Source organism: Arvicola amphibius, chromosome 4, assembly GCF_903992535.2.
Source record: "Arvicola amphibius chromosome 4, mArvAmp1.2, whole genome shotgun sequence".
Taxonomy (NCBI): Eukaryota; Metazoa; Chordata; class Mammalia; order Rodentia; family Cricetidae; genus Arvicola; species Arvicola amphibius.
In genome coordinates this window covers 19,362,732-19,388,385 of record NC_052050.1, presented here as the reverse complement: position 1 = coordinate 19,388,385, position 25,654 = coordinate 19,362,732, and the positions used below count along the sequence as shown (strand labels likewise).

Here is a 25,654-nt window from a genome sequence, read left to right as displayed (position 1 = left end):
AGAGCAGGAGGATGGTAGAAGAGAAACTAGAGATTATTCAAGCTTTTCCTGGGCTAGAGGCTCTGGACATAGACTTAAGAAAGGTGGGGGTAGATCAAATCCAGGTTTCATAGAAGAGAAAATCAGCCCGGAGGAGAAGAGCTGAGATGTGCCATGCAAGCCAGTTCTTCCTGCAGAGGCACAGGCGGGGGGGGGCCTGACTCCCGAGTGGAGACTGACGAGAGTTCGTCTAGTACCATGAAGACAAGGCAGAGGGAGTCCTGAGGTTGGGGCCAAATGTGAGACAGGTACACAGTTAAAGACCAGAAAGCCGTCAGGACCCTCAAGGCCAATCCCATCTGCACACTGGCTCTGCAGGGCTGCAGGAGGTCCTCGCTGGGAACTAAGTCAAGTTAATCGGCGGGCTCTGAGTGGTAGGAAGGACAACACATTTTTGTTTTCAGAGGGATGAGGTGGGAAGAGTGGCCATGATCTAGTAAAAAGAGACCTGCAAGAAGCAGAAAATACTTAGAGAACATTTTAATATATATTTCCATATATATATTTAAAGTTAAGAAAAATAAAACTAATTCAAGCCATGCCCTGTGCAAAAAAAAAGGAAAAAAAATGTCAAGAAAAAAAAAAAATGAAAAATTTCAAGTGAGACCTCTGTCTTCTGCTCCGGTCTCAACTTCAGAATCACAGTCAGCTTGTTACTTTTATTTTGGAAGAAAAGATGTAAAAGTTTCTTTCAATCATTCAGAAGGCAAGTATATCCACTTATAAAAACAGAATGGCAGAAACAGACTAGGAAAGGAAAAGTCACAGGTGAGTGGAAAGGAATTTGCAAAAATAAAACTAACAAGATGACTGTTCCAGAAGGGGCTGTGAAAAGGACATGGTGGGCCGAAGTCTGTTAGTCAAGTAATGATTCAACTTTTAAATTATTCTCTTGTTCTTTTTTTGTTGGGTGTTTGTTCAAGTCTAGGTTTTCTGAAACACTGACTCTTTAGTAAGAGTCAGCAGGAAATATAGGATCCCTTCCCTCCCCCGGCCTGCCTCCGCTGAAGCCACCACCACCATCTCTGTGGCTGAATGCTGGAAGAGTCCTCCATGTCTGTGGACTCAGGATGACAGGGCAGCCTCCTTCTGTGGTTGTTGGGCTTGTGAACGCTGCAGTATCTTTTGGCTTTCCACATCTCTAAAATGTTTTTCAACCTGCAAGAGATCGAGCACCCAAGTCAGATAGGGCAAGGTCTCCTCCTTATACAATCTAAGCCAGCTTAATATGCCCAGGCCTGACTATCTGCTCCATGAAACCACGCAGTCAGCTTTGGCCTTGCTGCTATCTACCAGTCTCCTCACCTGCAAGGTAGGCTGGCAAGAGCCTCTAATTTCACCATTGTGGCAGCTGAGCTAAAACTGGCTTAAGATTGTAGCTATAAACTAACACATAAGGGGTTATTATTACCACCAAAATTCCTCTTCTTTCTAATAATGTATTATTTTTTTATAAGTCTTATATTTTTCTTTTTTTATTTTTTGGTTTTCCGAGACAGGGTTTCTCTGTAGCTTTGGAGCCTGTCCTGGAACTCACTCTTGTAGACCAGGCTGGCCTCGAACTTACAGAGATCCACTTGCCTCTGCCTCCCAAGTGCTACGATTAATGGTGTGAGCCACCACCAACCAGCTAAATTTTTGCTTTTTCTACAACTGTTATATTCTAAAAAATAAGATCAACCTACAGTTCTTTTCGTTTGTTTTGTTTTTCGAGACAGGGTTTCTCGGTGTTGCCCTGGGTATACTGGAACTCGCTCTGTAGACTAAGATCTGCTGCCTCAGCCTCCCCAGTGCTCGGATTAAAGTTGTGCAGCACCACGGCCCAGCAAACCTACAGTAAAGAACCTGCCTAGTGCCAGGCGATGGTGATGCACGCCTTAAATCCCAGCACTTGGGAGGCTGAGACAGGTGGATCTCTGTGAGTTCAAGGCCAGATGGTCTACAGAGCGAGCTCCAGGACAGCCAGGGAAAACAGAAACCCTATCTCGAAAAAAACAAAACAAAACAAAACAAAACCCACTTGGAGCTAAGAGAAACGGTCTAATTCCATAGTCATGTGGTGAAAGACACAGGGCCAACTGCTTACTCCATCCCACACCACCGACGTTCCTATCCTCACACTCTCGTGACACAGCAGCAGAGGCTGGTGAATGGGGCACAGGCAGGACTATTAGGAGACACCATGACTGCAGGAACACAAGTGCCCTGCTCTGATGAGGGAGGACAAAGGCCAAGGAAGCCTCCTCTCCCAAAGTTTCACAGCTCCTTTACTTACTATTTTTCGTACATGGCTCAGTGCACTCCCCTCTTTGCCTTTACAATTTTCCACTTGATATGGGGGTGTAATAACAACTTCTTCCATGACTACGATGTTTTTTTCTTGCCATTTACAGTCTTTAATGCTGGAAGGAGAAGAATATAGGTGAATGTGACATCCTGGGGACATCCCAAACCTCCCATCTAGTGAATAAGTAACTTTAGAGTCAGGCATGGGGGCGCACACCTTTAATCCCAACACTCAGGAAGTAGAGGCAGGCAGATCTCTGAGTTCAAGGTCAGCCCAGTCTATAGAGCAAGTTCCAGGATAGCCAGGGCTACCCTGTCTTTAAAATAAAGATAAATTAAAAAAGTTTTAGAAAGCAATGGCACTAATGCACTATTTCGTAGGGAGAGTCAAGAACCGTTAGTCTCAACCATCAGGGGCCTGAAGAGCCACAAAACATTTGGTGGCAGCCTCAGAAGTTCAAGCCAAATTACAAAAGAAAAAGCAGACCGAGGCTGCTAGACCTGACTCAGTGGCCTGGAACAGAGGCTTGGCAACTGCTTTCTATCCAGGGTCAGATCACAAACAGCTATGGAACTCTGCCAACACATGACACATATACAAGGGGCAGACCTACCCACTCTTGGCCTAGGGAGAAATACTATTTCTAGAAATACAGTGATCTGTACTTTGCCTCCACCCAGCCCCTGCCCTCAATCATGCAAACTGTGTTCCAACTGGCCCCACTCAATTACCAGACAGCCAGACACCTGTCAGACCAGGAAACTCCATCTGAGTTCCCACATGGGGAATCCCAGTGCAGCTGATACTAAGAGAGTTCCTTCTCATACCTGGAAATGTGCAGACACCCGGCCCCAGACAGCTCTGCTGCCAGCTGCCATCTGTGCACCAGACCCAGGGTGGCTAAACAGGGTAACAGAAGGCAGCAGGGGGGTTGAGGTGGGTGTCAAATGTTCCAGGTTTTCAGCAGTTAGGGAAGCTAGTAGAGAGTCTGACTTCTGCTGTGACAATATGTGTTTCAGGAGGAGGTAAGGAGGTGGCCTTCTGTTCTTCCTAACTCCCTGTGTTTGTCCCAAGGCACAACTAGGCAAAGTAATAAGACTTCCCTTCTTCCCTTAATAAAACCACAAGCTTTTAGATGAAGGGACAGCAATAACAAAAACAAAGAAGCTAATCATGAGCTCTAAATTATGGGCTACTATCACTAGAGACCCTTACAAGACAATCCAATCCCAAACAAACTTTTATAGACACACTGAAGTGACTCAGTTATGATTACACTATTCCACCGTGCAAAGGAGTTCCAAGTGCCACATCTCTGGATACCAGTGTGCTGCATCCCCGGTACATTTTCAGGAAGATGACCACCCAGAAGCCTTTCATCAGACAAACAGCCAGTACCAGCTCTAGGAAAATGAACCCCTATGCTCCCACAACTCACGTCTTGTGAATGGTCTGGAAGAGCTGCTGGCCCTCCAGGGAGACGCCAGCGCTGATTGCATAGGCCTGGCTCAGCTTCTCCTCCTTCTCCGTCCGTGCTTTGCTGGCAAGCTAGGGTGAGGGAGAGGAAAAAAGACTCAGAAAAGCATTCACCTCCATTCTTTCCAACTCAGGGAAGCAAGTCAGAAAAGATTGCTCTGGAGTCAGTTCGACTAGGAATCCAATTAAACAAACAAAAACCCCAAATATAGGATCTAAATAGTTATTATTTGCAATTCCTGGCAAACACCCTCTTTTCTATTTTTTCCTGAGGGCCTCCAATGTGCCAGACATGCACCGTGCTACCTAAGAGATTCAGCCTGAAGGAAACATGAAAACACATCACAAACCTGCAAACAGAAGACAAGTCCAGCGAAATGGTGACATGCAGCATTCAGGGGTAGAGAACAGCTGTGGGAAATGGAGCCTGGAGATAAACCAATGCACACTTCTACTTAGAGAAAGCACACACTCACCCACTGCTGTGCCAATGCAGAGACGAGCATGCACTTTCACAGACCAAGTCTGAGGTACAGCTCCTGACAACAAGGCTCAGCCTGGCTAGCATCATAGGTTCATCTAACAGCCAAGCCTAAAATAAACTTAATCTATCATCATCTGAGCTGAGGGCAGCCCTGCCCCACTCCACCCTGCAAAAAAGGAGTGGTCTGAATTTTGCCTCATGCCTGCTCCTTCACTGCTCCCTAGTGGATCAATCACAAATTGATCAAAGGAAATTCTGGTAAAATCTGATAGTCTACTAAAATGTCAGGAATCCTTCTGGCAAGGGTGGGTACCCTATCAGCCTATATTGTCCCACCTTACACTATTGCTTGCTAGAAAAATTTTGAGTGTGAGACAAAACAAATGTGTAATACAAGGCAGTTAAGAAAAACAGGCAGATAATGCACCTGAAAAGAGAATGGTCTAAAGATCTTTCGGTTCCATAAACACAAACAGTTCGTACACAGAACATAAACATAATGAAGCTGCACACTAAATACACACAGTAATAATACTTAGGGGACACAAAGGGGCTAGCCCACACATGCTGTCATTTTAGTCTCTCCAGATAAAAGCAGAAAGCAAGACAAACCTCTCCTCTGATTTGAAGCCAGAGCTCACCTGGTCTTCAGATATGGACATATAAAAAGACAACAGCAGTATATTAATAATCTTACAGGCCTGGCTGCTATTCTGGTCCCATTAGGCTACAGCTTCACAGAGGAATCAATGCGCTCTGAGCAAGGCAACCCCATCTGAAGTGAGAAAGTCTTGGGACTTGGAAACACTGAGTTTCTATGGCAAGAGAACGGCTGGTGTGTATTTTAAGCAACAAGCAACGCTTTTTCAGGAACCAAGAAAACCCTGGTAACCAACCACGAGGGGTTTCCTTGAGTCTAGTTTTCCAAACAATGTCTCAGAAAATGAAGCCTCCAAGGAAAGAAGGATAAACCAGAGGGCAGTGGCACCATTGGGAGTTGCTGATGGCCAGGCAAGAGCTCCTTCACTGAGCTATGCTTCACCTCCTGGACAATGGACTCAACTACTCTACCGTATAGTACCTGCAATTAAGCTTTAGATATCAGTCATCAGTTTATATGTTGTGTTTTCATGGCAATCTGAAAGAGAATTTGCCTTCACCAGAAAGTGGTACAATGGACTCAGTTTCTCCCAAACAAGGCTGAAACTGCAGCTTTCTTGGTACAGTGCTTGCCAAGCAAATATGAAGCAGTGGGTTTGATCCCAGCACTGCAGACCCTAGGAAGTGGTGACAAAGGCCTGTAATGATAGTAGAATCAGAAGCTCAAGATCATTCTCAGCCATACAGCAAGTTCCAGGGTACCCTGGGGTATGTATGTGAAATCCTCTCTCAAAAAGACCCAACCAACCTAGGCATGGTGGTACACGCCTTCAGTCCCAGCACTCAGGAGGCAGAAGCAGGCAGATCTCTGTGAATTTGAGGCCAGCCTGGTCTATAGAAGTTCCAGGACAACCAGGGCTATACAGAGAATCCCTGTCTAGAAAAAAATAATAATACCCAAACCAATCAGGCATAAATAAATTGCTCGTTTCCTGGGCTAGAGAGATGGCTCAGCAGTTCCAGGACAGCCAGAGCTACAAAGAGAAACCTGTCTGTGTGTGTGTGTGTGGGGGGGGGGGGGCGCAAGAGAGTGTTCCCACAAAAACAATGAACATGTGTCTCCTCGCCTCAAAACTGTGAGTCAGAAAAGGAAAGGCCTTGATCTTGCCTTTTTTTAAAAAAAATATTTATTTATTTATTATGTATACAATATTCTGTCTGTGTGTATGTCTACAGGCCAGAAGAGGGCACCAGACCCCATTACAGATGGCTGTGAGCCACCATGTGGGTGCTGGGAATTGAACTCAGGACCTTTGGAAGAGCAGGCAATGCTCTTAACCTCTGAGCCATCTCTCCAGCCCTCTTGATCTTGCTTTTTATCAGGAATAGACTCACACAGAACACAGATCAGTCTTCTGTAAAGCAAATAACCATCACTTTCTCACCTTTACTGTTTACAACGAATCTGCATATGCCTATGCTATTGTCAACTGATAATATGCTCTAGTTATTCCAAATTAGCAAGCTGAAGGTTCTTTTAAAAAAATTATTTTTAAACTTTTTATTTATTTATTTGTTTAAAATTTTATTTATTTATTTATTTATTATGTGTACAGCATTCCTTCCATGTCTGCCCGTATGCCAGAAGGGGGCACCAGGTCTCATTACAGATGGTTGTGAGCCACCATGTGGGTGCTGGGAATTGAATTCAGGACCTCTGGAAGAGCAGCTAGTGCTCTTAACCACTGAGCCATCTCTCTCCAGCCCCAGTTAATGAATTTTTAAATGTACTAAAACCTTATCAAGCCCAAGAGAGGTACTTGGTGCCTTTGCCACTGGGAATAACTCATTGTTCTCTCTGGTCTTCAGTCAAGAACCTTCAATTTGGGGCTGGAGAAATGTTTCAGAGGGTGGGAGAACTGGCTTTCAGAGGTCCATTAACTATCATCATCTATCTACCCTAGCTTATTATCTATGCTAGCTGCTGGCTTTGCTACCAATCAAAACAAGCACTAACCAGTCAGCACCTCAAAACATAAGCACTCAAGTGTAAGAGCGCACTACACTCAGGCAAATCCAAAGCATAAGCCCACAAGTACACGTCAGCAATAGGAGGGGCTTAACTGAAATGACGGACTTGACATCCTGCATGAGCTCGCCCCCTCACTGTGCATTATCCCCACTGAAGCAAGTTAACGTCTACAGACCAGAGCTTCCTCCTGAGGCCACTTTATAAATACCATCTAGGGGGCTGGAGAGATGGCTCAGAGGTTAAGAGCATTGCCTGCTCTTCCAAAGGTCCTGAGTTCGATTCCCAGCAACCACATGGTGGCTCACAACCATCTGTAATGGGGTCTGGTGCCCTCTTCTGGCCTGCAGGCACACACACAGACAGAATATTGTATACATAATATATAAATAAATAAATATTAAAAAAATGTTTAAAAAAAAAAAAAAATAAAAAATAAATACCATCTAGATGTGGGCAAAGAAAGAAAACCATATGAATGTGATAACCAAACAAAGCACATCGAGAGTAAGTGGCTCTGAGCTGGCAAGATAGTTCAGTGGGTAAAAGTGCTTGCTGCCAACCTCAGTGACCTGAGTTCAATCCCCAGAACGCACAAGGTGGAAGGAGAACCAGCTCCTGCAAACTGTCCTCTGACTTTCATTTGCGTGCACATGTGCACCCACATACATACAAAACATGTAAAAATTAAAATATTTATATTAAATATCTCCTAACCATGTGATTTAATAAATACGAGAATACACAGCCCCTTGTGTACTCAGTGACATGTAGAGGGAAAGGAAGACACTAAGAAAACCCAAGCAATATATACTTCATTTTGTTGCCAGCTGAGCCATCTTATTTCCATACACCCAAGAAAGCACAGGTGCTGTGGGGACTCCAGAGGGATTCCTACTGCAAACATTTAACAGACTGCGACAGCTGATAGGACAAGCAGAGTCCAGGGAGAAACCTGCCGGTGTGACCTACTGACTTCATCCTGCCACTCTCACAGCTTGCCTTCCCTGTGTTTGGTTCTGTATTTACAGCTGCCCTTGCAGAGGGGTTAGGAAGCAATGCAGCTGTTGTCTGAAACGGCTGGTGCTGCCTGCAAGCCTGGTGGGGACAAAGTGCAGACCAGAGTAGCTAAAAACAATGATCATCCTAAGAAACCTTACTCCTAGCTCTTTCAGATCTGAAGCATGCTCTTAGGACCCCCTTCCCTCTTTAAATTTAACTGGGTTTTGTTTTGTTTTGTTTTTTCAAGACAGGGTTTCTCTGTGTAACAGAGCCTTGGCTATCCTGGAACTTGTCTTGTAGACCAAGTTGGCCTTGAACTCACAGAAATCTGCCTGTTTCTGCCTCCCAAGTGCTGGGATTAAAGGCATGCGCCACTGCCTGGCTAAATTTAACTGATTTTTATGTGTATGGGTATTTTGCCCACATGTAGGTTTGTACACAAGAAATATGCCTAGTGCTCAGGGACCAGAAAGGGGTGTCAGATCCCCTGAGACAACTGTGAACTGCCATATAGGTACTGGGAATGGAACCTAGGTCCTCTAGAAGAGCAGTTATTGTTGACCACTGAGCCATCTCTCCAGCCCCTTGGAAGCCTTTATGATGCAGGGTTTCAGTACATGTAACTCAGGCTGGCCGAGAACTTGCAAGCCTCCTTCTTGATTCTGAGTGATAGGATTACAGACTTGTGCTACTAAACCCACTGGAAAATTCTTATTCTTTGCTAGCACCAAGCAAGCTCTCAAAAAGATGCCTTCCAAATGTCAGTATTTCCACAACTGTTTCCTAACTGAAAGTTTCACAGATATACTCTGGGCCAGGTGCATATACCTGTGCACCCCTAGTTTCATGGGAGGAAGGCTAAAGTGGTATCCCTTGAGCCTAGGAGTTCAAGGCCAGGTTGGCCAACATGGCAATTATTTAAAACGTGGGCAAACAATCAAGAGGGAGGGAGGAAGTAAAGAAAGGAGGGAGAGGAGAAAAAGATCATCATTCAACCCTGGACAGCTGGAAACAAAAATATAGTTCCCTAATGTGAAGCTGTGTCCTAGAATACATAATGCTGAATCAAATGGGAATGGTAGAGCCAAAAATGCCTGGCAGTGAAAACTAAAATTCTAAGATCTAATTTTGAATGAAAATTTATGCCTGGCTATGCACCAAGACAAAATTAAACACTTAATACTCAAATAACCCTATGAAATATGGACTAAAACTACTGCTACTTGATAGATGAAGAAAATAAGGTACAGGTGACAAGAAAATTGCCCCAAATTACCAAGTCCTAAGTGGTAGGGTTTAGATTTGAACCTGGGCAGGCTGGTTCCAGAACATTCCATTTTTGCCAGTGTTGGAGATGAACTCAGGGCTTCATACATGCTGGTAAAGTGCTCTACCAATGAATGACAAACTCCCAGCCCCAGAGCAAGTGCTCTTGACCACTGTACGCTCGCTCCCGGTGTCACCCGCAAGAATGAACTCTAGGGCTGGTGAGACAGAGGGCTCAGTGGGCACAAGCACTTGTCTGTCACCACACTGGACGATCTCTGTGGAAGAGAGCAGCTCCCTTAAGTTGTCCTCTGACTTCCACGTAAGCACTATGTGCCATGGGAGTGCTCCAAATACACACATACAATCAAATAGACACAAATTTACTTTAAAGAGGAAATATCAAATCTAGACTAAATTTTAAAACAGAAAAAGGAAAAAAAAGTTGTCTAACCATGCTTGCACCCCCAGCACTCAGGAACCTAAACCAGCTTGGCTACAGAGTAAGGTCCTTCCTGTCTAACAAACAAAAAGGAGTGAAATCCAAGGCTGGCTAGAGTTGCAATCTCTAGAATCAACATGGTGGAGCAGAAAACTGACTCCTTTCACCTCTACACGTGCACATACAACCCTGAAAATAAGTTATCATTTTTTTAATATTTATTTATTTATTATGTATGCAATATTCTGTCTGTGTGTATGTCTGCTGACCAGAAGAGGGCACCAGACCCCCATTACAGATGGTTGTGAGCCACCATGTGGTTGCTGGGAATTGAACTCAGGACCTTTGGAAGAGCAGGCAATGCTCTTAACCTCTGATCCATCTCTCCAGCCCCTGAAAATAAATTATTAAAATGCAAAGTTTTAAGTTAAGTCTAAATTACTGTTGAAAACAGTTGTAAATTTGAATACACAGATATCTAGGTACCAGTAGGATGCTGGGAGAGAGAGTGCTTGCTGTGAGAACCTGGGGACCTGAGACGGAGGGAACGACCCCAAAGCTGTATTCTTATCTCTACATCTACAATCACATACACAAAACATCACATACACATCAATAAAAATACAATATTCCAGCCAGGCAGTGGTGGCACACACCTTTAATCCCAGCACTTGGGAGGCAAAGGCAGGCAGATCTGTGTTTGAGGCCAGCCTGGTCTACAGAGTGAGTTCTAGGACAATTAGGGCTGTTACACAGAGAAACCCCGTCTCAAAAAGACAAACAATAACAACAACAACAAAATGTGCCTATAATCCTCTTAGCTGAACTACAGGCAACTAATAGATTCCAAGGAGGGACAGGAATATTACCTTCAGTTTTATAGCAAATGATAAACTCACCAGGCTTGAGCAATAGTACCAAATCCTTGACTGCCAAATGTCTTGGTTAAAACCAAAGGGTCATAAAACCACACAACTGTAGGAAACACACCTATATGTGTGCATTCATGAGTATGTTCTGGGGGGCTTCAATAACAGAACAAGAAGGTACAAGATGGGGCGAGAACAGAATACTGTATACATAAATGAAGCTGTCAAAGAACAAATTAATAAAACAATAAAGAATTTTACAAAGACCAACGTGATGTCAAGAAAAGCCCTATAGGGGGCTGGAGAGATGGCTCAGAGGTTAAGAGCATTGTCTGCTCTTCCAAAGATCCTGAGTTCAATTCCCAGCAACCACACAGTGGCTCACAACCATCTGTAATGAGGTCTAGTGCCCTCTTCTGGCCTTCAGGCATACATGCAGACAGAATACTGTATACATAATAAATAAATAAATATTTATTTTTTTAAAAAAAGAAAAGCCCTATAGCTGGGCGGTAGTGGCGCACGCCTTTAATCCCAGCATTCGGGAGGCAGAGGCAGGCGGATCTCTGTGAGTTCAAGGCCAGCCTGGTCTACAAGAGCTAGTTCCAGGACAGGCTCTAAAACAACAGCAAAACCCTGTTAAAAAAAAAAAAAAAAAAAAAGCCCTATAAACATAACAATCCATTTACAAAAGGTAATGAATGAAAGGGGGAGGTGTTGTAAGATCTAGATGCCTCCACATCCCTCTTCTCTGCAGCCCAGGAGGACTGCCATGACTCCCAGGCCAGTCAAGACCTTGTTGAAAACCTTGAGTAGGGAAGGCTGCTGACAACACTCTTGTCTCTGTGTTCAACCCGTTCCCTCTGCAATGCACTCAATAACCTTTCTTTTAAGTAAACAAAATGTATGTGATCTCCTTCAGCATTCAAAGAATACAGATTCTATGATAGCCATTTATTTTGGCTGATAAGAATAGGTATATCTGCCGGGCGGTGATGGTGGAGACCTTTAATCCCAGCACTTAGGAAGCAGAGGCAGGCAAATCTCAGTGAGTTCAAGACCAGCCTGGTCCATAGAGTGAGTTAGTTGACACAGAGAAACCCTGTCTCAGAAAAAAAAAAAAAAAAAAAAAAGGATAGGTATGTCACTCAGAACCACCATTTCTTGAAGTTCCAAGACTAGAGCAAGGCAAGTCCAAGGGAAGCCTTGTGAACTTAACACTAAGATACAGTAAATGTTTCACTGTAATGAAAAACACTACAAATACAAGTTGCTGGGATACTGTAAAATCCAGACTGCAATCACAGTATAGGTAACCAGATTTCAGTCAATCAATACATATTACAGGCAGAATTTTATCTTTAACTAGTTTAAAACAAAACACCATGTTGGCAAAGCCAACTGCTTTTATCATGTACATTCATATCATAAAATATTGTTCACAGCAGCTCCTGAGTACTGACAACAATTTCAGAGTCCTAAGATTCTGAAACCAGGGTTTGTTGTCAAGAACCTACCATGTCTGTCAGAGAGAAATCCAACTGAAATGTAAACTGAAACTGACCTCAACAATCTCTCCAAGAACGTCTGCTCAAATGCAGCCATCTCTCAATGAGGCCATTAAAGTTCTGTGAGGAAGTCAGAGCAGTAGGTGAGCTCTAAAGCGTCAGACAGATAGTAGATACTATTTTAACATCATGGGCAGAGAAGGTAGCTTGTGGTTTCAAAAAAAGCTATAAAATCCAATCTTTCCTTTAGCCGATGATCTCACTGCCTTTTCTCCCCCCCTTATAAATTTTACTGTACACTGAGGTATACAATATGTTATAAACAAACACAGATAGTAAAGGATGACTATAGTGGCTGAGTTCACATATCCAAACAGACTTGGCAGTGCATAGCTATGATCCATCCTTTAGACAGCTGAAGTAGAACAATTGTAAGTTCCAAGTCAGTGTTTGTGCTCTCTCCCAAAGAAAACAGACACTGGCTTTTAACGTTCTCTTCCTAATACCTCTAGTTTAGCTCAGTGACAGAAAAGATAGGTAAGCTGAGCAATGTCATTTGCTTGCTAAAGTCACGTACGAGAAGCCTCCACTAAGAAGCTCACTATGCCAAGGGTCGATGAACCACAACTAGGAGCCAAATCCAGCCAACTACCCACTTGAGTTCTACTGCAGAACAATTAGAACCATCTGACTATATACAATCTACAAAGGGAACACTGCCTAGTGTTTAATACAGGAAGATCCACAAAGCTTAGAAGAGTGACTGCCCGACCCTTTATAGGAAAACGATTGTTGCCCCTTTTCTTAGGCTATTATTCTCAAACTCATTCTTGTTACCCTGAATCTCACCAAGTTAATGTACCTAAGAGGGACAGTATGCTTATCATACACAAAGACCTGGATTCAATTTCCAGAATACCCTCGAAAATGCTGCCGTCCCTCAATACTCCCAACAAATGTGAGATTCCTCAGAGCAAGGGAAAGGGCTTAATCATCCTGACATTTCCCAGTACCTGGAAAGGAAGGAGAATAAAAGAAAGGTGGACAAAAACAATAAAAAAGCTAACAGGTCCCAGCAGTTAAATGACGTATATGATCACTCAGCTTCTTAAAAGTCCTTCCAGGGCAGGGTACACACATCTAGTTCCACCCAGGAGGCTGAGGCAGCAGGACAGGAAGCTGGAGCTCTAAGAGACTCCACCTAAAAAGAGGAAAGCAAGTCTTCACACGCTCCACATTCTATCACACCACACTTTTGGTATAGTGTGTGGATCCTTTTACTTTCCATCTCCAGGGAAATTTCTGGCATTTCCCTAAGCTAGTCTAGAAATTCCAGCGCTAGAATGAACTGTATCACTTGTTCTTTGCCATAAACTAAGCCAATTAGAATATCTTCTCAACACTGGGAGCACAGCACCACTGGACCCACCATAAAACCGGCAGTGGTGGCGCACGCCTTTAATATCAGCACTTGGGAGGCAGAGGCAGGCAGGTCTCTGTGAGTTCGAAACCAGCGTGGTCTACAAGAGCTAGTTCCAGGACAGGCTCCAAAGCTACAGAGAAACCCTGTCTCGAAAAACAAAACAAAACAACAACAAAAAATCCATACTCTTAACAATATTTATGACCTAACTCTGTCCATCATAGTGGCAAACAACTGTCCTTTCCTGTGAAAAGGTGTCTTCCTCACACCCTATGATCCTGAGAAGGCCCTTTGGTAATTAATGGCCTAAGGAGGGCCATGGAGTTAGCTGGCTGACAAGCACTGTGGGCCAAGCTGAGTCACAAGCTCTAGTCTGGAGCAATGGTTCCTCTACCACTTTTTTTTTAAAGGATCAGACTGATCCCAAAGTGTGAATGACATGAAACTGACCTTCAAGAAATTAGGGGTTCTTTGTTTTTCAAGACAAGGTTTCTCTGTATAACAGCCCTGGCTGTCCTGGAACTCACTCTGTAGACAAGGCTGGCCTCGAACTCACAGAAAACGCCTGCTTTAATCCCAAATGCTGGGATTAAAGGCATGTGCCACCATGGCCCAGCTAAACCAGTTGTTCTTAAATGGCAGACGATCACTACCTGTTTGACACTTAACATGTCCCTTGCCATTCAGCAGCACAGAACTCTTCCTCTCCACTTACCCAACGGCATCTCAAGACATATCCACGACGAAGAGTCTGCCCAGAACCAGGCACACATCCTATTGCTAGACTTACAACTAGGACTGCAACCTTGACTAATACTTCCCACATGTACCAAATACACATACTGAGAGAGAGAGAGAGAGAGAGAGAGAGAGAGAGAGATTGCTTGCATGGTATGTGTAAGACCCATGGATTTGATCCCAAACACTAGAATTTAAAAACAAAAGACCTCATAACTAAACAGACAGTGACCATGGATACTTCTGACTCTACTTGGTATTAAAACCATACCTTAACACATTAGTGTCAAGATATAGTATAAGGGGCAGGGACTGAAAAGATGGCTCAATTAAGAGCACTGGCTGCTCTTCCAAAGGACCCAGGTTCAATCAATTCCCAGCAATCACATGGCAGCTCACACCTGTCTGTATCTCCAGTTCCAGGGCTTCTAACACCTCATATAGACACACATGCAGGCAAAACCTATGCACATGAAATAAACTAATAAAAAAGGATATAACAAAGGGAACTGCTAATGGGCTAGGTTCACAATAGGTCACAACTATCAACTACCCAGGAATTTACTTAGACTTGGGAGTTTAACCAACAAATCACCAGAAAATTATAGTTATAGACTCTCAGCTGTAAAGTTGGTAAAAATTCAAATAAAAATGAAGTAAATTTGTCCTCCACTGTGACAACATACTTAAAAGTAGTTTCTTTCTAAAAAGAAATCTGTCTTTTGCATATTTTCAGCTGTATCACTACCACCAGACCTAGCGCCAGATTCCATTTTGATTCATTCAGCCGGGCGGTGGTGGCGCACGCCTTTAATCCCAGCACTTGGAGGCAGAGACAGGTGGATCTCTGTGAGTTTGAAGTCAGCCTGGTGCCAAAGCTACAGAGAAACCCTATCTTGAAAACCATTTTGATTCATTCAACATCATCACCAGGGACTGATAAGCAAACTGAATCTCTTCTCTTCTGTTTCTATTGAGTCACTGATTATTAGTCATGAAAATGGGTCAGAAATAGATCTGAAAAGGCTGACAGACCAGTCAGGGATTTGGGAAGGAGAGGTAAATGCTTAACTTCTCTATTACCCATGGGTTTCCATTTTCCATTTGCTTCTTTTTCCTGCGACTGTAACATCTGCAGAAAGCATTTTCTAACACACCAAAATATTAAGAGATTTACACTTCATGTAAATTCATGCACTGGATGCATTAATGCATGTAATGCACTGGATGTATTAATTTCCCGGGCATGTTCAACCGTATAGTCTATCAGCTGCATATGTCCCAGGACAGTTACGAAATGGACCCTACACACAGGGAGATGATGTCATAATGCAATGGCAAAAGGTTGGCCACCTGACATAAATACACATGCTGGCCTTGGCTGGGTCAAGTCTCTTAAGAGTTCCACAGGCTTTTGGAAGCACAGCTGCCTAGGTTCTGTGGTGCTCACTTTGACCTCCAGTACTCAAGTAAATGTATGATGAGCTATGTAGAGGGAAAACATTGTCCTAGAAATCCCTGTTAGTTCTAGTCACCTAAGAAAAAAGTCTCCATTCTTTATAAGGTATTTGTGGTAGCCAGCACAAACTCGATACTCTTCAAATCTTGAACTGGCAAATTCCAAGTATCTAACTGAATGACAATAACATCATTGCTCTTAATTGTCTTCCCTTTGACACACTGTTCCTTTTCCTTGGTCCCAAAAATCTAAGGAGCATCAACTTGGGAAATCAAAACCTGGCACTGTGGCGCTTACCTGTTATCTCATCACTCAAGAGGCTGAGCCAGGAAGATTAGGAATTCAAGGCCAGATCATCTTAGACTACACAGGAAACTGTACCAAGAGGGTGGTAGATGAGGAGACTAGAGACACAGCATGCACAAAACTCTAGATCTGATTCTCCAGCACCCCTAAATCAGGCATGGTGGCACATACCTGAAATGCTAGCACTTGGAAGAGAGGGACAGGAGGACCAGAAGTCTGAGAGTCACAGTCACCCTCAACTATATATCAAGCGTTGGAGGCCAGTCTGGATTACATGAAATCCTGCCTTAAAAAAAACAAGGTGGTGGTGGTAGCATACACCTTTAATCCCAGCACTCAGGCGGTAGAGGCAGGCAGATCTCTGAGTTCGAGGCCAGCCTGGTCTACAGAACAGCCAGTACAAAGAGAAATCCTGCCTCAATTTAAGAGAGAGAGAGAGAAAGAAAAAGAGAGAGAGAGAGAGAGAGAGAGAGAGAGAGAGAGAGAGAGAATGAATTACAATAAATAATCTGGACCTCACTTACAATTAGCTTTTACTTGAAAGATTCTACCAGGAAAATACTGAACACTCTAACAGGGTACAACGTTACCACAGAAAAGAAAAACATTAATTACAAAGAGGAGCCACTCAGCAGCACTTGCCCAGCAAAACCCCATCTAGCCCCTAACTCCCAAGCACAGCCAAGACTCCTACAATTCTACTGTCATCTCGAAGCTTCCTCTTCTACCCTACTGCTAGGGTAGACGTTGAGACTTGTTAGTCTAGTGACTTGCTAATTTATGCCTTCTCTAGTTGAGCTCATTATTAAGTGTTTCCCTTAAAAGTCATCACATCAACAAGATGAGCCAGCACACCAGAGGGTCTCCCACTGAAGTTGTTAAGTGCAAAACAGCACTCTGCTTCCCAGACAGTAAACTCCTGACACCCTGCACTGCTTCAGTTTCCTTCCAGGCTTCTCAGAGAACTTTAGCTCCCTCACACACGCTTAAACAGCCCTCTGACATCAGGAAACTCCCAACCTGTGTTCTTAGAAATGGGACAAATTTGGGGCCAGAGATATGGCTCAGTAGCTACGAGCACTGACTGTTCTTCCAGAGGACCTAAGTTTAATTCCCAACACCCATATGGCAGCTCACAACTGTCTGTAACTCCAGTTCCTGGGGATCTGACACCTTCACACCAATGTACATAAAATAATTTAAAAAAAAAAAAAAAAAAGGAAGCCGGGCGGTGGTGGCGCACGCCTTTAATCCCAGCACTCGGGAGGCAGAGGCAGGCGGATCTCTGTGAGTTCGAGACCAGCCTGGTCTACAAGAGCTAGTTCCAGGACAGGCTCCAAAGCCACAGAGAAACCCTGTCTCGAAAAACCAAAAAGGAAACGGAACAAATTTGGGGAGATGATAGTGGAGATCAAAACCAGTACATTGCTGAGTGTGACAACGCACACCCAGCTTGGGAGACAAAGACATAAGAGGAGCTCTATGAATTCAATGTTCGGTCAACATAGTGAGTTCCAGACCAGATAGGCAATATAGTGAGACCCCGTCAAAAAACAAACAAACAAACAAACAAAAAACACAGCCGTGCCTTGTGCAAGCTAGGCAAGCATTATACCACTAAGTTACATGCTCAGACCAAGAAATTTTCATGTCCATGTCACTGAAGCAACATGTAACAGCCACTCAGACAGTTTTCAGTCCAGTCCAGCAGGCAGTCTGAGTCAGTCTCCAAGGAGGAATGGCAAAACATCCTGCTAAGTCAGTTCGAAAGGAAAGCAGACTGTTTATTCATGAATACCTCTGCAAATGAAGAATGAAATGAGTCCAGAGACAACTAAACCCCTCAACCTCATTTCAGTTCTTGGCTTCTCTTCACAGCAAATCTTTTCTAGATTAGGCAAAGTGAGCTGTACAGGTCTAAGAAAAACAGAGTTCTGGTGTTCCCCAAGCTAGTACTTCTTGCTGCTTTTTTATAAAAGTGGGGGTAAACAACCAGTTTATAACAACGCTGGTAAGTAAGACTAACCAGCAAAGCTTAGTGGTGGTGCAGGCCTACAATCTCAGCACTCGGGAGGTGGAGGCTCAGAAGTTCAAGGTCATTCTGAGCTAGAGTGAGTTTGAGGACAATCTGGGATTCATGAAATCTCATCTCAAAAGATCAAAATAAAATAAATTAAAAAAATAAAAAGTCAACAACACTGAATAGTATAAATCCAAACACTAAAAGCAAAGCCAATCCACAAACTAACCTAAGCAAGAGTTGTGATATGAGGTTAAACACCAAAGGATTTCTACCAAGTAATGGTTGGTGCATGTGCTTATGTGCTCAAAGACTTCTCAGGAGTTCCCACACAACGGTAATAACGATACCAAACACATCCCACCCCTCTAACTGGTGGTACTTGGTCACAAGGACAGGAATCTTTTATCTTGGGAGAGACTTTTCCTAAATACAGAAGGTAACAGCTGCAGTTCTAACACCCTGGGAATAAATCACTTCATTCAAATCTTTTAAAATTTCATGAGCTGTAACAGAAGGCCACCAAAGGGCTCCAATATTCTAGTAGGAGGCATCTGATTAAGTCAGGGTTTTAAACATCTACAAGCTTCAAAAACTGGGACAGCCAGAATGTAACTACTCTCAAGATGAAACCTAAGGCCTTTCCAACCTGTCCTTAGCCAAGAGTTTTTTTTAAAAAAAAAAAAAAAAAGAAAAGAAAAGAAGAAAAAAGAAAAAAAAAGTGTCATTTCCCTGGAGTCTGACAAGCAAGCTCCGGATCTCATGTAACTACACTCACTGCCCTCTATCTACTGTGCAGCTGTCTGTGTTTCCTTGCTTTGCTGAACTGTAGCAAACACCCCATTCCCCAGAGAGGCAGGAGAATATACATTATTACAAGACTCCTCTACAGGGAAAAACTTCCACACCAAGCAAATCCCAGACAGCTGCTACTAAAGTGAAGTCCTATGACAAGTTGCTCATGAAGCACCTACTCTGTGCAATACACTCAATGATTCACTGGTGAACCTAAGGGTGCAGCTCAATAGCAGAGTGTTTGTCTGACATACACAAGGGCCCAGTACCAAAAAAAAAAAAAAGGGGAAAAAAAAATCACTAAAGTGAACCTACCTACCAGGTATGACAAGTAAAGACGTAATGTATAACTGTAGTTACAAAAAGGCTATATATAAGCAACTTTGGGGCACAGTTTACCCAGGACACATCACTTTGTACCTGTTGTCCAACTGTAAAATAAAAGCACCCCTTTTACTCTCAAAAAAAAAAAAAAAAAGCCTGAGTTGAGCTAACAGTTATTGGGTGGAAAGCTATTCCCAAGAAGAAATAGTGGAGACAGATTACTTTAGGCCAATTGATCAGACTTCTTGAGAAAGGTGCTCTTTTATTTAGTCCTGATAGCTAAGTAAGTCTCCAGCTATTCTGAAAGAGCATTCTATGTAAAGGAGACAGGACAGGGAAGATAGCAAGGCAGGCAGGGTGGGTGGTTGATCAACACGTTGTTGGACTAACTGAAGAGTGAAAAGATGTGACTGGGGTTGCCTTAAATCAACATGGACAAGCAAGATTAAGACATCCTAAACATCTGAGGTGTCAGACCTCAAAATTAAATATGAAGACAAAAAAATAAATGCAGTCACTGTTTTTCAAAGGTTTTTTTTGTTGTTGTTCTTGTTGGTGTGTTTTTTGTTTTTAGTTTTTCAAGACACGGTTTCTCTGTGTAGCCCTGGGTGTCCTGGAACTCACTTTGTAGATCAGGCTGGCCTAGAAATCAGAGATTCACTTGCCTCTGTCTCCTAAGTGCTGGAATTAAAGGTATGCACCATCACATCTGGGTTATGGCTTTCAAATTTTTAAGTCATGTATCTCTTAAAAGTATGAAACACTACTAACTCTTCACCCCTTATGTACAATACCCACACTACATAACTCCAGGTCAATGGGCACCACCCCTTATGAACTCCACGGCTACCGAAAATTAACACACGGACTCTAGGTTTACAAAAGGGGTGAAGAGCCGGGTGGCGGTGGTGGTACACACTTTAAATCCCAGTACTTAGGAGGCAGAGACAGGTGAATCTCCGTGAGTTCAAAGGCCAGCCTGGTTTACAGAGAAACCCTGTCCCCTCCCCACTCCCAAAAAAAGGGATGGTGGGAGTGAGAGGGAAAGAGGGTTGGGAGATGGGTCAGTTAAAGTGCTTGCCACACAATCACACAAACAGGAGGCCATGACATGATTTCAATTCCTAGGATCCAAGTAAAAGGCTGACTGTGGTAGCTTTGGACTCTCTGCTCTGAGGAGAGACAAACAGAACTCTGGAGTTCTTTGGCCAGCCAGTATAGCTGAATCAGGTTCAATTAGATCTTGTCTCAAAAAAAACAAAACGTAAGTGAAAGAGGAAGAAATCCCACGTCAACCTCTATTCACACAAGTCCTCTTTATAAAGAGCAAACACAAGCTCTCAACTCTGAGTATGAAGATTAGGCTGGCAGGGGATGGAGAGATGCTTTAGTGGTTAAGAGCATTTGATGCTCTTCTAGAGGATCTGAGCACCCTATCAGATAGTTCACAGCTGCCTGTCACTAGCTCGAGGGGATCCAACGCCCTCTTCTGGCCTCCTCAGGCACTTGAACACATACACAGGATAGACTGGGCATGATGGCGCACACCTTTAACACAAACACTTGAGAGGCAGAGGCAAGCGGAGCTTCATGGGTGCAGGGCCAACCTGTTCTATATTAGCAAGCTCCAAGCCAACCAGCGATACATAATGAGACTCTGTCCCAAAATAATGAACAAATCAATAAATGAATCAATTATTATTATTTGTATGTACTATTATTTGTATACAGTTCCAATTTAGAATTTGCTATGTAAATCAGACTGGCCCTAAATTTGCAACAATCCTTTTGCTTCTGCATCCTTCATACAAGGACTACAACCATGCCCAAATTTCAAGATATGAGTATTTTTTCCCCTTTGTGACAAGGTCTCATGTTATATTCCAGGCTGGCCACAAACTCATTCAGTAGCTGAGGATTCAACTACTGAACTTCAACTTCTGAACCTCCTCTGTCTACCTCCCAAGTGCTGAGACTGCAGGCATGCAGCACCAAAGATATTTCTTGAGGTGCAACAAAGATATTAGAAAATAACGAGAGCAAATTATATAAATAAACTTTAGAAAAGATATCAAGCCAGGTTTAGTGGTGCTCACTTATAATTTTATTTTTTTAGTTTTTCGAGACAGGGTTTCTCTGTGGCTTTTGGAGCCTGTCCTGGAACTAGCTCTTGTAGACCAGGCTGGCCTTGAACTCACAGAAATCCGCCTGCCTCTGCCTCCCGAGTGCTGGGATTAAAGGCGTGCGCCACCACTGCCCGGCCTCACTCATAATTTTAGCACTTAAGAGGTGTAGTCAAGCTGGGCAGTTGTGGCACACACCTTTAATCCCAGCACTTGGGAGGTGGAAGCAGATGGATCTCAGTGAATTCAAGGCCAGCCTAGTCTACAGAGCAACTTCCAGGACAGCCAGGACTGTTGCACAGAGAAACCCTGTCTTGAAAAGAGGTGTAAGTAAGGAAGATCTGAAATCAGTCATTATTACAGACCAGGTCAGTCTGGTCTACAAGAGTGAGTTCCAGGACTGGTTCCATAACTACTGAGAAATCCTGTCTCAAGAAAAAAAAAAAAAAAAAAAAAAGGTGGGAAAAGAAGCTCAGCTTGTGGAGTGCTTGCCTAGCATCAGGAGGACCTGACAGGTTTGATCCCTATCATCACAGAAACAATATTTGTGGTAACACATGCCTATAATCCCAACATTTACGAGGCAGTGTCAGGAAAATCTGAAGTTCAAAGTCATCCTCAGCTATATATTAAGTTCAAGGTTAGCACAGGATGAGAACCTGTCTTAAAAGGGGGGAAAAAAAGCAGTCCCACCCAAAGAAAAAAACAGAATAAGCAACATATATCATGCGAAATCGATGAGACCCTTTCCCAACAGTTTAGACAGCTAGAACTGCCTGCCCTTGAATCCTTACCTTACTAACATTGAGCGAAGCTAGGGGAGGAGGGGTTTCTGTTCGATCATTAATTATTTCCACTTCTGAAACATACTGTAAGTTTATAAGCAAGATGTCTGCGTGGTTGGGCTTTCCACTGGAAGAGGGACATTCTGGTGAGAAAATAAAGTTAAGGGAAATAGGACAAAGGCACATCACACAAGAAATACAGAAAAAAACTACAGGCTTAGAGAAAAGACAAGGAAGCCCCACAGAAGTCCTTACACTCTTCAAAAAAAAAAGTTAAAAATAAATCCCACATTACCTTGCTTTTGCCCAAATGCATAACCAAAAGGTCTAAAGCTTTTCAAAGTCATCTAAGCCAGAAACTGAAAGCCTCAAGGATTTCTGCCACTTTCTCTTTTACGGAGAGAAATGTAGTTTTAACGCCACAGGCGCTGTTTGTCTTGAACTCAGGAACAGCACAGGGGTCAGTGCTTTCAGGTGGGGTCTACAGGGTGCAGCTGACTCGCTTAGGTTCACGTTCTTTCTTTTCTCAGTTTCTTCCCCCCACTTGTAATTTCCCATTTGTCGGAGGTAAGAGCTACACACCGCTGGGAAGGAAACTATCCCAAATGACACCTAGTTCATTCATCCATCCATTCATTTTCCCACCATTTACTGAGATCCTTCGATGTGCCAGGCAAAAGTAGAGTACATCTTCCTTCTAAGACCCTCCCAACTAAGCCACCAAAGGAAGACAGTTTAGGCCAAGGATGATCTCTTGTTTTTTATTTTTTTTTTTTTTGATCTCTTGTTTTTTAAAATAACACAGATAAAGGGGCTGTTCTTGTAATTAGTTTGTTATAATTAGAAATCTGAGCTAGAAATCGACAACTCAGGATTAAAGGCAGCAGATTCTGTAAGAAACTTCTTTTTAAAGACAGAGGTTACCTTCCCCTAAAAATAAATAAATGAATGATAGTGCTTAAGTAAGCCCACCTGTAGCTCAAATAAAGAGGGAAGTAGTGGTACATTTATTCCAACCAGAAAATGTTCTGTTTTTCAACAGTGAGTTTGCTGGAGTAACTCAGAAATCATTTCCACCCCAAGGGAGCAAAGCCACCTCTTCCATGAGGTTAACACTGGTACTTTAAAAAAGGACGTTACTGTGGAAAACTGAGGACTTCCATGAATTGAACTGAACAGAAGCCCACATTGTCATACATAAACCACTGAAAAACGTGGCAAGTCCTTTCTGGACCCGGCTTCCAGTTCCAACATCCCCTTAACAGCAATTTTCAAACGACTGAGAACCTCAAAATCAGCACACACACACACACACACACACACACACACACCACACAACGATTCCAAGCATACACGACTCTAGCAAAATTAACCCCCAATTCGAATACAAAACCTATTCTGCACTTCCTATCCCCAAATTGGCACGAGCCATTTGGTCACCATCCCACCGCCCTTTCTTGAACCCAATCTCATCAGCCCACTCCTGAAATCCATACCCTTTCCCGACTAGCAGTTCCTGACCCTAGACACCCCTCCCCATAGCATTTTCTACTCCCCAACTCCATTCGGGCTCAAATCCCCAGCCCCCTCCCCACCAGTACCCCATCCCTTATTCACTGAATCCCCCTAAGACACCGTTTCCTCCCGAAAAGCCACCCGCGTGTCAATCCCCGCTCCACCCACCAACCCTCGGCTGGGGCCCGGCTCTCGCAAGGAGTGGGAGACAAGGGTCCCCCAAGTGGACCAAAAGGCCCGCGGGAGGGGGAGGGGAACGCAGGGCCGTGCGCATGCGCCCAGGGCGACGCGGTAGCCGGTCGCCCCTAGGCCGGGAGAGGGCCCTAGCTGCCGCCGCCGTCCCCCGCCCCCCACCACCGCACCTACACGCTGGCCCGGCCTTGGGGTCCACGCAGAGAAGGATACTCAGAGCCAGCATTTTGGACTGGTAGTCGAAGGCTACCACCTCGCCCTGCAGCCGCTGCTCCTGGCACGTCCGGCACGACACCTGGCTCCCAACGCTGAAATACTCGCCCGGAGGAGCCGCCATCTTGGGAGAGCAGCCGCGGCCCGCGGCGGCGGCGGCAGCAGCGGGCGAAAGCCGGGCCCCCAGCAAGCGCCGCGCCGCGACGCACGGGGCGTGCTGACGTCATGCGCCGGGGCGTGGTCTGATGCTGGGTGGGGTGTGCGCCTAGGTGGAAGAGGGAACAGGAAATAAAGGAGAATCTAAGCATCATGAAAATGGTTTTGTGGCTGCCCGTGTGCTTGGTTACATGCTTGCAGGGTTCTTTTGAAAGTTAAGAAAATAAATAGATGTAAAGGATAAATAACCTACATGGAATGAAATTGAGAAAAGGGAGGCACCTGGAGTCTCTGCTAAGCCCATACCTTGCACAAAAACGTTTAATGAATGAACTCTATAAGATACTGTCTTCGCTTGCATACAAAGAACTAGTAGCTCACAGGACTTAAAAGGAGTCACTCAAAATGATTATGACTAATTACATAGTAATTGTCCAAAAACATTAGCTGTAAAGTTAAGCAAACTAGAATCTGAGGCCATTTACCAAATAATATGTATGACCTTAAACAAATTATCAAACTTGATTATGTTTCTTCAGTGGGATCTAATACCACTTCTGGAGCTTCCATCAGCCCCTCAAGGCAGGAACAATATCCTCATTTTACAGGTGAAGAAAGGAAGTCTTAAACTTGTAAGAGTCGGACAACTGACAAAGCCATGGTTTTAAGTTCAACAAAGATGCTCTTGACTACTGGCCTATATTAGGTAATAGCACTTGCCTCATAAGGCAGCTAGGAGGCTTAAGTGAGATAATGCATACATGCATGACATACAGGATCTAAATAAATATGTTACCCATGAGCACCTGTCACTTTGGTCCCCAGCGCGCTTCTGATTTTTCATTTGTTTGTTGGTTTGGTTTTTTGTTTTTGTTTTTGGAGACAGGGGTTCTTTGTAGCTTTGGAGCGTGTCCTGGAAGTAGCTCTTGTAGACCAGTCCGGCCCCGAACTCACAGAGATCCACCTGCCTCTGCCTCCCAAATGCTGGGATTAAAGGCACACACGCCACCACCGCCCCGCCCCCAGAGCATGTCTATATCCCTGCTTGCCCTCTATCCCAGAAAGCCAGGTAAAAGGGAGGAACAGCTCTGGAATGTAGCTCAGTCATAGAGCACAAATCCATTCTTAAGGCCTTGGGTTCAAATCTCAGAACCACTAAAATCCAGGAAAAATAAAAAGAAGAGCGGGAAAGTGGGGAACAAGGAATAGTCATAATGACAAAGAACTTTGGGAAGGGCCTGCCCCCCAATAATATCTATTTTACATACTTTACTAACCTTACAGAAAGAGCTGTGTAGATGCACTTTTAAATTTCTTACCAACTGCCATCCTTCATTTGCCCAACCCATAATATAAAAAACATGAGAAACAGGTTGACCTTTCTCTAATTTAGACGGAGGCACAGGGCAAGCTTTGGCACGACTAGTGAACCTGAACAAAGTTCAAAAGTGTTTCCTTGTGTCCTAACAGGCAAAACTTCCTTGTGTTGGAGGCATTGGTACAATCATTATAGTAGGAATAAAAATTCTCCTCTATGCTTATGGTTTTCTCAGAGGGGTGCTGTGTCTTTCTGCTCTGGCCATAACAAGTCACATGGAAGTCC

The 25,654-nt window shown here is 43.8% G+C and overlaps 1 protein-coding gene across 1 annotated transcript; it reads right to left on the bottom strand.

The window, feature by feature from the left end:
- Window positions 1-916: 916 nt before the first annotated feature.
- Window positions 917-24,102, bottom strand: Lsm12 (LSM12 homolog). Its single transcript, XM_038326628.1, has 5 exons — window positions 23,896-24,102; window positions 21,985-22,118; window positions 3,765-3,874; window positions 2,315-2,441; window positions 917-1,197 (listed from the first exon to the last, which is right to left on the bottom strand). The coding sequence occupies exons 1-5, from the start codon at window positions 24,017-24,019 to the stop codon at window positions 1,105-1,107; spliced, it is 588 nt and encodes a 195-aa protein (XP_038182556.1). The 5' UTR covers window positions 24,020-24,102; the 3' UTR covers window positions 917-1,104.
- Window positions 24,103-25,654: the final 1,552 nt, after the last annotated feature.